Here is a 12,711-nt window from a genome sequence, read left to right on the forward strand (position 1 = left end):
AAACACATTTTCTGAAATCAGATATATTGAAGAAAATCTTGTTGACTTCAGGCAAGCTTTTGAGCCGGGGAGTTTGTTTTATTAGACTCATTTTCATGTTATTTTCTGGTCTTTTCTTATTATAAATAATTGTAGGTGATGATCTAATTTGTTTCGTTCATCCTTTAAACTGAGTAATCATTGTATTAATTCCTGTTTTGCATTTTTATTTTATCCTTGATTGTCCATTATTTGTTTGTTTTTGTTGTTTTCATCTTATTTTGCATGTATTTAGATTTTTCCAACGTCCCTAAATTCTTGATCTCGTGTTTGTAATAAAAGGTTATGTTTGTTCACCTATAGCATGTTTTTGGTTAATACTTTCGGATATGCAATAGATTTCTTCTTTCGATTTTTGTTGAACGTGAAGCTGCCTTCAAATGTTGAAATTTACACCTCACTTTGATGGTTGTTTACTCACAGGGACTAGCAAATTTGGAAGTTGAGGTTACAAATCTTGCTTCAAGAGCTGGAAAAGGTAAAATCTGAATCTCCAATTTGCTCCCCATTTGTTTAGCTCATTTCAGCAGACTACTGACCAACATGTACTACTTTTTTGGTTGTTAAAAAAATATGCAACTTAATGCTGGAATTTTTAAATAATCGATCATTACATAGCCATTCTATATCATTACTCATGTTATATTAAATCGATGATTCCATATTCATATATGCCAATTTTTCTGTTGGAGATAGTGTCATATTATGGTATATGGTTATCCAATGCCTTCTTCTATGACACAATGTCAGGTTAGGAAGCATCTTGCTAAGAGTTACAGGGGTATATAATTATATCAAAATTGGGGTTTGGGAGTGATTATGTGTCAGTTGTATATGTATCTAGTTCTCCACAGATGATGGAATTTGTGGTGAACCTTCATCAGATAGCCATTCTGTATTTTTGCTGATCTAATTTATGTTCTGATATGCCAATTTTTTTATTGTAGATAGTGTTATATTGTGGCATATGGTTATCCGATAATTTTTCTACAGCACATAATGTTAGGGTTAGAAAGCAGCTAAGCGTGATACTGGCATATGGTTGCATCTATTTACGGTTTTTGAGTAAATGTGTCAGTTGTTTACGTATCTAGTTTTCTGTTCATGTTACATGTGAGGCATTTCATTTAATAAGTTATGAATAACTGGGGTTTGGTATGTTTAATGTTATTATATGTCCAATTGTTGCCTCCATTACTGTGCTGCCTAGGGCTGGTAAAGTTGTTATGAGAGAATGGGAGCATGTTCCTGGTTTAAAGTAAAGCATAAACTTATGCTATTTCATATCAGTGTTAGTCCACTACCCATGACGTCAAGCATTTGGATTAAGTAATGCCAACAAAGTATTTGTTTTAGGTACTTTTGTAGCTTTTTACAATTGTCATTTCACCTTATCGCAGCCAAGGGCGTGACCCATATCTTTAAAATGTTTTAGAGAATGAGTAGGCCAAATGTATATGCTAATTGCTCATCTATTCCTCTTTTAGGCATTTTGATTATTGTAATCATCCTTTATATGACGAGTAGTTGTCTTCCTCCTATTGTTGTTAAAATGCTATTAATATGTATGGCTGGCTTGGAGATATCAAATGAGGAACACTTTGTTTGGCAAGATAAATGCATTAAAGTTTTGGAAGCTGGTTTGATCCACACATTACACGCATGTCCATCTTAGGTGCCTGAAGCCCTTACTTGGGCAGTCTGGGCACCACCTATTCCTTGGTGAACGAGCGCCTAGGCAGACTTCCAGGCCACTTTTTATAGCAGGGTGTTGACATAGAATCTTCATCTGTATTTTTTCATGGACCTACATGTAGCTTATAATGTTAATGGACTTATTTTATATCAATAATGTAAGTGCATTCTTAATTTGGGAAATTGTCCTTTTTTAATTCAGTGATTTTGATTCTCTAAAACCAAATAGCTACTAATATTCAGTGTATGATTTATTCTCTTCCTTATTGTTTACTTACTCTAAACATTAATGGTCTAGGTGAAGTGGTAGGTGCATTGTCTATCCCTATTGGTGGTGGGGCTAATTCACTAAAACGGGCTACATCAATAAGGGTATTACAACAAGCAGCAGCAACTAATTTTCAGGAATTTTCGCAGTATCCTTTAAGGAAGAAGGTGATTTTGCTATATGTTCCACAAATGTTTATACATTCATTCTGAACAATCATTGTTTGAGGAGAAACACGTAAAATTTTGTTTTTATACTTCTGTGCCTTAATCTATTCTACAATCAATTTATAAGTTGAATGTGTATGTGATTGCGATTAAATCAACAATAAAATTTTCATTGTACTAGGGTCAGAAAATTGCCAATGATGCCAAGGAAACTTGTGGGACGTTGGTAATGTCTACTTCATACTTTGAACGAAGTGCCAATATGAATTCCCAGATGGGGATGGCGAGTTCAGTTAATGATGATGGTGATGTGGGTTTCTGGATTGGACTTCGACCAGATGGGCCATGGGAAAAGTTTGGTTCAACACTCCCACTATCAATTGTTCCTAAATCGCTTGACAGAAAACCCTTTGCCTTTGAAGTAGTCATGAGAAATGGCAAGAAGCACGCAACTCTTCGTGCTCTTGCAGTTGTTGTGAATCTTGCTGATGTTAAGCTCGAAGTGTCAGTTTGCCCTGCCTATACTCATAGTCTCATGAATCAAGGAAGAAGCGCAACTCCTCTAGTGATGGAAGAAGTATTTGAGAACCAGCGTTATCAACCAATTTCAGGGTGGGGAAGTAGAGGATCTAGTTTCCAGGGTAATGATCCGGGACATTGGAGTACAAGAGATTTCTCATACTCATCAAAGGTAAGAGCTAACTAATGTTAATTTTCTCTCAGTTTAACTACATCTAATAGAATGTAGCTGCTTATGTTGATGCATCAAACAACATTTTGTAGGATTTCTTTGAGCCCCCTCTCCCTCGTGGATGGAAATGGACATCTCCTTGGAAAATTGAGAGGTCTCAGTTTGTAGACAGTGATGGTTGGGCATATGGAGCTGATTTTAAAAATCTAACTTGGCCTCCCAATTCTTCAAAGTGTTCTTCAAAATCAGCTCTAGATTTTGTTCGCCGGAGGCGCTGGATACGCACTAGGCAACAGCTCCCAGATGAGAACATTGAAAATGAAAGGAAGATTGTTGCTGTTATAGACCCCAATTCATCTGGTGTACTGCCCTGGGTGAGTATGGTTCAAGAAGCTGACTTGTGTTTGCAAGTTCGGCCTTATGCTGAAGGTTCCCAGGAACCATATACTTGGAGTCAGATTGTTAGTTTGGATTCATGCAAGGACCAAACAAATAATCAGAAGGCTACACCTTCTCGAAAAATTACCACAAAAAATACAAACATTTTGCTGCCAAAGTCTCTTCTGAAGCTGAATCAGCTAGAAAAAAAAGATATGCTTATGTACTGCAATCCTACTACTGATGCTAAGCAGCATGTTTGGCTCAGTGTAGGCACTGACGCATCGGTTCTGCACACGGAGTTGAACGCTCCAATTTTTGACTGGAAAATATCTATTAGTTCTGTTGTCAAATTAGAAAATAAGCTTCCTTGTGAAGCTGAGTATGCCATATGGGAGAAGTTAATTGAAGGAAATATGGTGGAGAAGCAACATGGCATTCTTTCTGCAGGTGGAAGTGCATTTATCTATTCAGCAGATTTAAGAAGGCCCATCTATCTGAGTTTATTTGTTCAGGGTGGTTGGTGTTTGGAAAAGGTGCATGTTTTTTCAGCTCACATGAATGTTATGTTGTCTAAGAACTTGTTCCTATCTTATCATCTTATTTCTACCTACTCAGGATGTCATATTAATTATGGACCTATCTGGCGCTGGACATGCATCAATTCAAATTATTTTTCAATTCACGCAAAATGATATCATTATTGCCTATAGATCTTACACAGAAAAAAGTCTACTTTGTAACATCAAGTCAATGTTTGACAGCAGAATAAGAAGTCTACTTCGGTATCATTATTTCCTATAGTTCTTAGGCATAGAAAAGAAGTCTACTTTGTAACAGCAAGTCTTATTTTATTCTTTCGTCATCTGACACATGCCCATACCACAAGACTTCAATCAAGTTTTGTGACTATAAGACTTGAAGATGACATAAGAGATTGATATAAGAATAAAAGGATGTAAAACAGCTTTCTGTCAATCTAAATTGTGCAAATAGTTACACAAAACTCAATGCTAACTTATCCTAAAAGTTAGAATTATGTTGCCTAAGTATCCTTTTCTTCCTGAGCTCTTGTAAGAATTGATTACGTTTAATGAGCTTGAAGCGGTGGTTTAATTAATGAATTAGCTTGAGTTTATTCATTGACTCACTTTTACCATTTTAGAACAGTTGATGCAATGTAGCTTCCTTCCAATGTTTCTAGAAACCACATCCTGTCATTTGAAAAAGTGTACCTATCAATTAGATCGTTAACGTCTATATAACACCAAAGATCACCTCCAGCTGATACTAGGAGATTTTATTAAAAAATACCTTTATCATAAACAATTTGTGTGAGCTTGCTGAATCCTTTTTCTTTATATAGTTCTGATTAGTCATCTCTTATATCCTATTTTACTTGTCCTCATTCATGCTCATTAAAGTCAACTCATGTATCTTGTCACTCCAATTGTAACAGCGCACCTGTTGAAGGGTGTCTTTGTTTCACTTCTTTGCATATATGCTTAAACCTTTTTGTCTTACCTTTCAGTGTATTTAGGCTAATAAATATCAATATTCCCAGTTCTGCGGGCTCAGTTTTTCAGCAAGTTGTCTTTTAATCTCCCAACATTTTGAAATGCAAGCATAGCAAATCATATAGCCATCTCATGAAATGAAGTTTAAACTGCAAGTTGTTCTATTAACTTATAATATTTAGTGCGAGTTCAAACATGCCTTTCTGAAATCATGAGGCACTATCTACTCTGCAATTTGTCCAAATCTTATCCTCAGGGCTCCAAGTGCACCAAGTTGGACTTATGGAGTTAGAATAAATTCAATCTAAGCCTGATCTAGTAGTCTCTAAATTCCTTACTAAAGCTCAACTGAAATGTATAATTGCATTTATATAAGAATGAATAACTTCACTGGGTTGTGCTTTTTGACAAGTTGTCAAATCCGATCTCAGCCCACCAAGTTGCATCTATTCTGATAGGTCTGAGGTATTAATGGTGTACTTATCCAAACTTCTTTAAATTTTAATGGTGGGATTGCTTCCCATGTTTTAGATCTATCTCAACTCAATTCTTGAATTAGGGCAACTATTTGAAATAATTATTGTGTCCCATCTCAGACGTCTAATTTCCTATTGAAGAAGGATGAGCTCTTCAAACTTAATCTCATATTTTCTAATCGCACAAAAATGTCTACATCATTCTTAATTCTAGAAACTGTGTTTCCTTTAGAATAAAAAATCACATCTAGTAGCCATTTCAGATTTAAACGATTTCTAAAACTTGTGTTTCAAACAAACCGTACGCTAACAGACAGTTTGAGGTGGGGATTCTCAAGTTTTAACACAAACATCTCCTAGACATGAGTATCATGATCAAGAACTTACGACGATGGGGCCATCTAAGGTATACCCCTCACCCCATCCCCAAACTCCCCCTCAAACTACATGTGAATCTGTGATTAGAAGGAACTCTTAGAGCACGCTTAGAAGGAGAAAATCTGGAAGTGTCCTAACATTTTCTCCTCCTTTTTTTCCTTCATTAAATACCCTGTGGTAAATGTTTATGACCAGCTGAATCCTCTATTGATAGCTATAATATGAGATTGTTGCTATATTACCCCTTCTTATTATGATGGTTTTTTCATGGAAGCCGCATTTAAGGTAGGCCAAATCAGTAGGAACCACCTTCAAAGTTTCTTTTAATGGACCGCTTAAGGTCAAGTACTATTGAACTTTACCCTAACTACCAAAAGTACTCTCCTCCCTTCTCCCTCCTCACCCATTCCACCTCCACCCTCCTCCCTTCTCCTTCCTCATCCACCCGACCTCTGTCCCCATCCTTTTCTCCGCCCTCATCCTTCTTCTTGAAACTGTGGTTGAGATGAGGAGGGAGGACAATGAGGTGGGATAAATAAAAAAAGGAGGGTGGGTGGAAGATGAGGTAGGTGGAAGTGGAATCGAGAAAGGAGGAAGAGGGAGTAGATGTGGCGACAGTGAACAGAGGAGGGTAGATGGAGGAGGAAGGAGCATGGGTGGAGGAGGACAGAGATAAATCGGAGGATAGGAGGGCGAAGATGGGATGGAGGTGGGGTGGATGGGGAGGGAGAAGGAAGGAGGGTGGAAGTAGTAAGGGAATGTTGGATAGTTTGGATAAAATTGAGTAGAAATTGTATTAAAATGGTTTCTTGAAAGCTGAACTCATTGACAAGGTGGTTTTGTATAGAAAAACTTTTGAAGGTGTACCTATCGGTTTGACCTATTTTTAACCGGGTTTTTTAATGAAAACCCCCTTATTATAATGAGAATGCGTACACAAGTGAATGATGTAAAATTTTTAATAACTTAAAAGATTAATATGCCACAAGAAAAATAATTCCATCATTGCCCGCGGACTAATTAAGGGATCTTTGGTATCTAGAAGGTTAACCTCTTTTGACAAAAGAATCGTTTTACTGTAGATTATAAAACATATAATTACCAAGTGTGTTTTGACTTAATAATTGGTAGTGATACTGAAGGTAATTTTTACTAGTCGTATATTATATAACTAAGAATCAAAAAAACTTTTGTTCCTCTATTGTACCTCATACAATAAAGTGCTTTAAAATGTCATGTTTTTCTACAAATCTAAATTGGAGTTAAAGGGATTAATAGGACGAGATGAAATACTCACTATTTGTAGCCAATTGAAAAAATAAATTAATATTGGTGAAGCTGTTACAAGTTATTACATTACATAATTGTGTGCCATCTGCCCTACCCCCCCCAGCCTCCACTACTAAACCCCTACGACCAATCCACCGCCCTCCTATGATTTTTTAAGCTTTGCCCCCATGAATAACTCACTTTTATGTATTACCTTTGGGTCTTGGGAGTAGAAATATGGGTGTCTTTTTTTTTTGTTGAATATTAAATCCGTAACTATTTAACTTAAAATCTTTTTTTTAGTGCCTTCTTTTCATTAAAAGTGACCAACTAACTTTTAATTCGTAATGTTTTTAGTGCAAGTTCTACATTTTTTAGGAAATTTAGTGTCATTATTGTAGAGAATTAGAGAAGACAAAGTTATTATTCATCTAACACTAACCTCTCTAAAATAGAGGTAAGGAGGATATTACAAAATAAGTGTGAGATAAAATCATATCTAATCACATCTCACAATATGTCAACAATATCTTGTAATATCTTCTAAATCTAAATATTAATAATATCTAGCATTCCCCCTCAAACTGGAGCATATATTACTATATATGTACATCTTGTTACAANTGAAGTGTAGCCACACCCAAGGTTGCTGATAAAGGATTGCATTGCATCGTGACAGGGTACCACTAAGGCTATTTGCACCCATAGCGGTAAAATAGCGACAAATAGCATATAGTCAAATAGCAGTCAAATGTAAATATATTTATATTATTATATATTCTAAAAAATAAGAAAAATTACAAAAAAATCTAAAAGTTTTACAAAGGCATATTTGATAATTTATAAAGATCCTAAGCATAAAATAGATGTGTACCAATTGCATAATATTAACAAAGTACTATAAAGAATAAAAAATGTAAATGTTTATCAAAAAGACCATTATTTGTCTCCTTCAACTTTCAAGTCTCTAATATAAATATCCTCAACGATAAAAAAACATTGATTAGTAACATCATGATTATACTAACTACTAGAAACTTGATATAAAAAATAAAATCTTCAACTATAGATAAATAAGCAAAACAAGATAACGTCATGATAGATAATAACAGTCTATAGATACTAAACAAGCAATAAATATCAAACTCCCGAACATTTCCAAACTCCAAACTCAAAAGTCTGAAATCGAGCAATGACTCATCATCACTCATCATACTCATCATCATCACCGGAATGAAATGGAGATTTTCCGAGGTGGTTGAGGTGGAGATTTGCTGCTCGAGGGCTGCTACTGGACTTCTGGATGGCTGCTTGACTGCTGGAGGACTACAACTGCTGGAGGACTGCAACTGCTGCGGGAGCTTTTAAGACTTGAGAGATGACCTGCTGGAGAACTCCAGCCGGCTGCTGCTGAAACTAGAGGAGAACTCCTGTCGGTTACTGCTAAAACCTTGCTGCTAAAGGAGAAGCTTACTACTGAAGGAGAAACTTGTCGGAGGAGCTCTCAGAGGTCACTACCGGCTAGGGTTTTTTAAGAGGAGAGACGAGGCGCTGACGGAAAGAGTCGAGGTCGAGAGAAATAGATTGGAATAGGGTTTAAAGTGCATTCGGGTCGGGTTTGGGTTGGTTTCGGGTCCCTCAACTTAAACCCGCTATTTTAAAATAGCGCTTAAAAGCACTTTTTAGCCGCTATTGGCGCTTTTTAAGCGCTATTACGTGTTTTCGCCGCGATTACGAGCGGAAAGTGGAAATGGTCGCGAGAGTCGACTGCTTAGCATGAAAGCCTAGCAGTATGTGTCCGCAATCACTATCGCGCCGCTATCGGGCGCTATTTACAACACTGGCCAGTGGCCTCACCTAGTAGAAATCATAGGTGGATCATCCAGTAGGAACCCTACGCAAGTCAGATCATAGAAAGAAATCTAGATAGGTCAGATAGTAGAGAGAAACCCTAGACTGGTCAGCTAGTAGAGAGGAACCCTAGGCGGGTCAGCTAATAGAAGATACATTAGAATCTACTATGTAGCTTTGCATCCAACCATCGGAAGATGATGAGGAGTGATACTGTTCATGATATACAGTATAGTGATGAACCGTGTCATTCGTTCTTCTTGAGTTTAGGGTTTTTCAAGGGTAGAGTTTTTTTTATTGATGTTTAACAATAATTTAGTAAACAAATGATGTAAAAATCAAAGATGTCGAAGCCGTTGAAGATGTCCTCGCCGCTGTTGGGAGCATGAGTACTATGCAAAGCCCCCTTGATAGCCTCCAAATCCAGAAAGATTAGAGAAGTTTCTAGGATCGAGTAGGCTCTGATACTATGTAGAAAATGAGAGAAGACAAAGATCATTATTCAGCTAACCCTAAACTCTCTTAAATAGACATTAGATGTATCTTGCAAATATGTATGAGATAAAATCATATCTCAACAATATCTCATAAATCTAAATACCCATAATATCTACCAATTCTGTGCATACTGCATCATATTCTTTTCCCATGTCATTGTCCATGTTTCCTTGTGCGTGGGAAGATATGTTTTATCTCTATTCATTCATTCACGCAAAACTGAGCTGTTGGGATTAAGTTCACTACAGAAACCATCATAAGATGACAACCAAGATGTCTGTCTATAAATATTGAAACTTTGAGATCAAATATGATTTAATTAAGTAGCGTTCTCTATTTAGGGATGTTGATATGGTCCCTGCAAATCGACAAATTTATTTCAATGCAATTGTGAAATACCATCTTCTTGACTAAGATACTGACTCATGTTACAAACTTAAGTTGATAGCCATATAGTGCAATTTTCGCTTCATCTGAACATCTTTTCCCGTATTTTCATATATTGTAACCTGTCATGTTTACTTTACAACTGGTGTTTCCAATTCTGTCGCTCAACTGTTTTTGGTTTCAAGGTTTTTCTGGATGTAGTTGGATGTCCACTATGCTAAGAAACCAGTTATATATATGTCCATCATTGTTCATTGGATAATGTATGCTGGAAGGATGGTGTTTTTGATGTTAGATGGTTGTATTAAGATGAGTGTCTTTCAAAGTTCAATATCACCAGTACAAATTATCGTTTCGGTATTTCCAGTCCATTTGATTTACAAATGACCTGCCATTCGGTTTGTACCTGACCAAATGCTCACATATCCATATTGTATTTACATAATATGCCAGAGCCTTATGTAGGGAATTTAATGTTTTAAGTTTGAACAGTTAAGCTCTGAATTATTCTTAGGGAGTCTTTGGACGTCACATTTCATGTGCATATTGTGCCAGGAGGTTGCGTGTGAGTGTTGAACATGACATGGGAGGAACTGATGCAGCACCGAAAACAGTTAGGCTGTTTGTTCCATATTGGATTTGCAATGATTCATCAGTACCTCTGTCTTTTCGTATAGTGGAGGTTGAGCCTTCAGATACTGTAGAGACTGACTCTCAGATGATATCTAGAGCAGTTAAATCTGCAAAATTTGCCTTAAGGAATAGCTCGAAATCTTTGGAAAGGAAAATTTCTACCTCAAAAAGAAATCTTCAGATATTAGAAGTTATAGAGGAGTTTGGTCCAAATTGTGTTATGTTATCTCCACAAGATTATACATATCCAGGCGCAGTATCATCAACACCTCCTCACAATGCTTCTTTTTCTGCTAATCGTGTTGGCATCTCTGTAGCTGTTTATCATTCTGAATATTATAGTGCTGGGATCTCTCTTCTTGAGCTTGAAAGAAAGGTGAAAAATCTTCAACATAAGTTAATTGTTTGTTATTGAAATGTATTCTGAATATCGTAGGTGTCAAGCTAATCCTATTCCTGTGCAGGAACGGGTAGATGTAAAGGCATTTGCCTCTGATGGATCATACTTTAACCTATCGGCACAACTTAAAGTGTCTTCTGACAGAACAAAGGTTTGTCTTTTTTCTCCTCTTTTGACATGTGAAAATAGTTCTTTTCTCAAGTAGTTGCCCCACCTGCTATTTAGACTGTAGAATTATGTTATCATGTATTGATTTTCATGTGGAAGATTCTTTTTCTTTAGGATTATCCTATGGGAGATTCTTATGTTGATAGAACTGCTATAGAAAAATTTTAGTACAATTGTGTGGAAAAAGTTGTAAAATAATTCTTATTAAGCATTACTGTATAGGAAGTTAGAAATCAACAGTGGCCATCATTTGAAACTGGATTATAGCTAATGAAAAGCCTTAGGAATAGGCACATCACAATACCCAGTAATGACCCTTTATTGCCTCCCTCAATTCACTGTAAGATTTTACAAGCTGCTGTTGGCCCCATATGGTATACAGCTTTGTGCTTTAGATTTATTTCTGCTCCATTATTTGTAGCTTATTTTTATGTTGTTAAGGGGCTGAGTTACGTCATTTACCTTAGTCATGTGAGTTAATTATTATTGGCAACATGATTAAATTTTTTTAGGATAATGAATAGACAGTTCTAGATTCTCAGAGCAGAGTTACAATTTAGTCAACATCGCCAGCCTATTCTTAGTAGTATACTAGTATGTTGAGTGGCCATGCAAATACTAACAAACCTTTAGGAAAATAGGAATTTGTTTGAAGGTAGGCAGGTACAGCTGAATTTATTGATTCCACTACATATGTGAACATAACGCTATGCACTCTTTTTGTTATTTTTTATCAATAATATTCTTAGAATGGTAGACTAAATCCATGTGCAGGTTGTTCGTTTTCTGCCCCAGACATTAGTTATCAATAGGCTTGGACACAGCATATCTTTGTGTCAGTATAACACTGAGTTGGTAGAATGGTCTCACCCAAATGATCCTCCAAAGCTGCTAAAATGGAAATCGAGTCCAGGAGATGAACTATTGAAGGTGGGGAATTTTTGCTTTATCGCTTATTATTTTTTTCTTCATCTTTACCTCTGAAATAACTGTGTATATCTCTAACTTCAGTTGCGACTTGATGGATACAAGTGGAGTACACCATTTAGCATTAAGTTTGATGGTGTGATGTGTGTTTGCATGAAGACTGATATAGGAAATAATCCAATGTATATAAGCGTAGAAGTGCGTGGTGGAACAAAAAGCTCAGTGTATGAAGTTGTAATTCACCCCACATTATTTTTAAGCCCTTACAGGTTTGTACAGAAAAATCAGTTTGTTCAGCGTGATTTCTACCTTGGTTAAATTATATCTGATTTCATAATCCTTCGTTTCAACAGAATTGAAAATCGTTCAACATTCTTGCCTATTCATTTCCGCCAAGTGGGTGGGACAGACAACTCCTGGCTAAATCTCCCCCCTAATTCTGCTTCGTCATTTGCTTGGGAGGACTTAGGTAGAAGGCAATTATTGGAGGTTTTGGCTGATGGAACGGACCCCATGAAATCTGAGAAGTACAACATTAATGAGATTATGGATTATCAGCCGTTGGAGGCAGCTTGTGGACCTATAAAAGCTCTACGAGTTACTGTTCTAAAAGAGGGGAAATTACAGATCTGCCGCATTAGTGATTGGATGCCAGAAAATGATATACCTGCAGTAATGCACAGAAGAGTTCCTTCAACTATACTTCAATCATCTGAAAATGATTATAAAAAGTCATCTCCTGCTTTGGAAACTGAATTTCATGTTACTTTTGAGCTGGCTGAGCTGGGTTTGTCTATCATTGATCACATGCCCGAGGAGATTGTATATTTCTCTGTTCAAAATCTGCTTATTTCTTATTCATCTGGATTGGATGCTGGGATCAGCAGGCAAGTTTAGAAAGTTATCAAGTTTTATTATCTTAATATTTTTTTTGGACTTTCTAATGAACTTTCTCCAGATTTTATCAGT

General features: G+C 36.5%; 1 protein-coding gene across 1 annotated transcript in view; it reads left to right on the forward strand.

Moving 5' to 3' along the window:
* Positions 1 to 12,711, forward strand: part of LOC109846239 — a 104,358-nt gene that overhangs the window by 83,519 nt on the left and 8,128 nt on the right. Inside the window, exons 47-57 of the mRNA XM_020415462.1 lie at positions 463 to 517; positions 2,033 to 2,169; positions 2,351 to 2,860; positions 2,953 to 3,774; positions 3,857 to 4,023; positions 4,770 to 4,827; positions 10,129 to 10,623; positions 10,712 to 10,798; positions 11,590 to 11,745; positions 11,827 to 12,011; positions 12,096 to 12,629. Of these exons, the coding sequence (XP_020271051.1) occupies positions 463 to 517; positions 2,033 to 2,169; positions 2,351 to 2,860; positions 2,953 to 3,774; positions 3,857 to 4,023; positions 4,770 to 4,827; positions 10,129 to 10,623; positions 10,712 to 10,798; positions 11,590 to 11,745; positions 11,827 to 12,011; positions 12,096 to 12,629 (3,206 nt within the window). The remainder of the gene's footprint in view (positions 1 to 462; positions 518 to 2,032; positions 2,170 to 2,350; positions 2,861 to 2,952; positions 3,775 to 3,856; positions 4,024 to 4,769; positions 4,828 to 10,128; positions 10,624 to 10,711; positions 10,799 to 11,589; positions 11,746 to 11,826; positions 12,012 to 12,095; positions 12,630 to 12,711) is intronic.

This window comes from Asparagus officinalis, chromosome 6 (assembly GCF_001876935.1).
Source record: "Asparagus officinalis chromosome 6, Aspof.V1, whole genome shotgun sequence".
In the NCBI taxonomy this organism is placed as follows: domain Eukaryota; kingdom Viridiplantae; phylum Streptophyta; class Magnoliopsida; order Asparagales; family Asparagaceae; genus Asparagus; species Asparagus officinalis.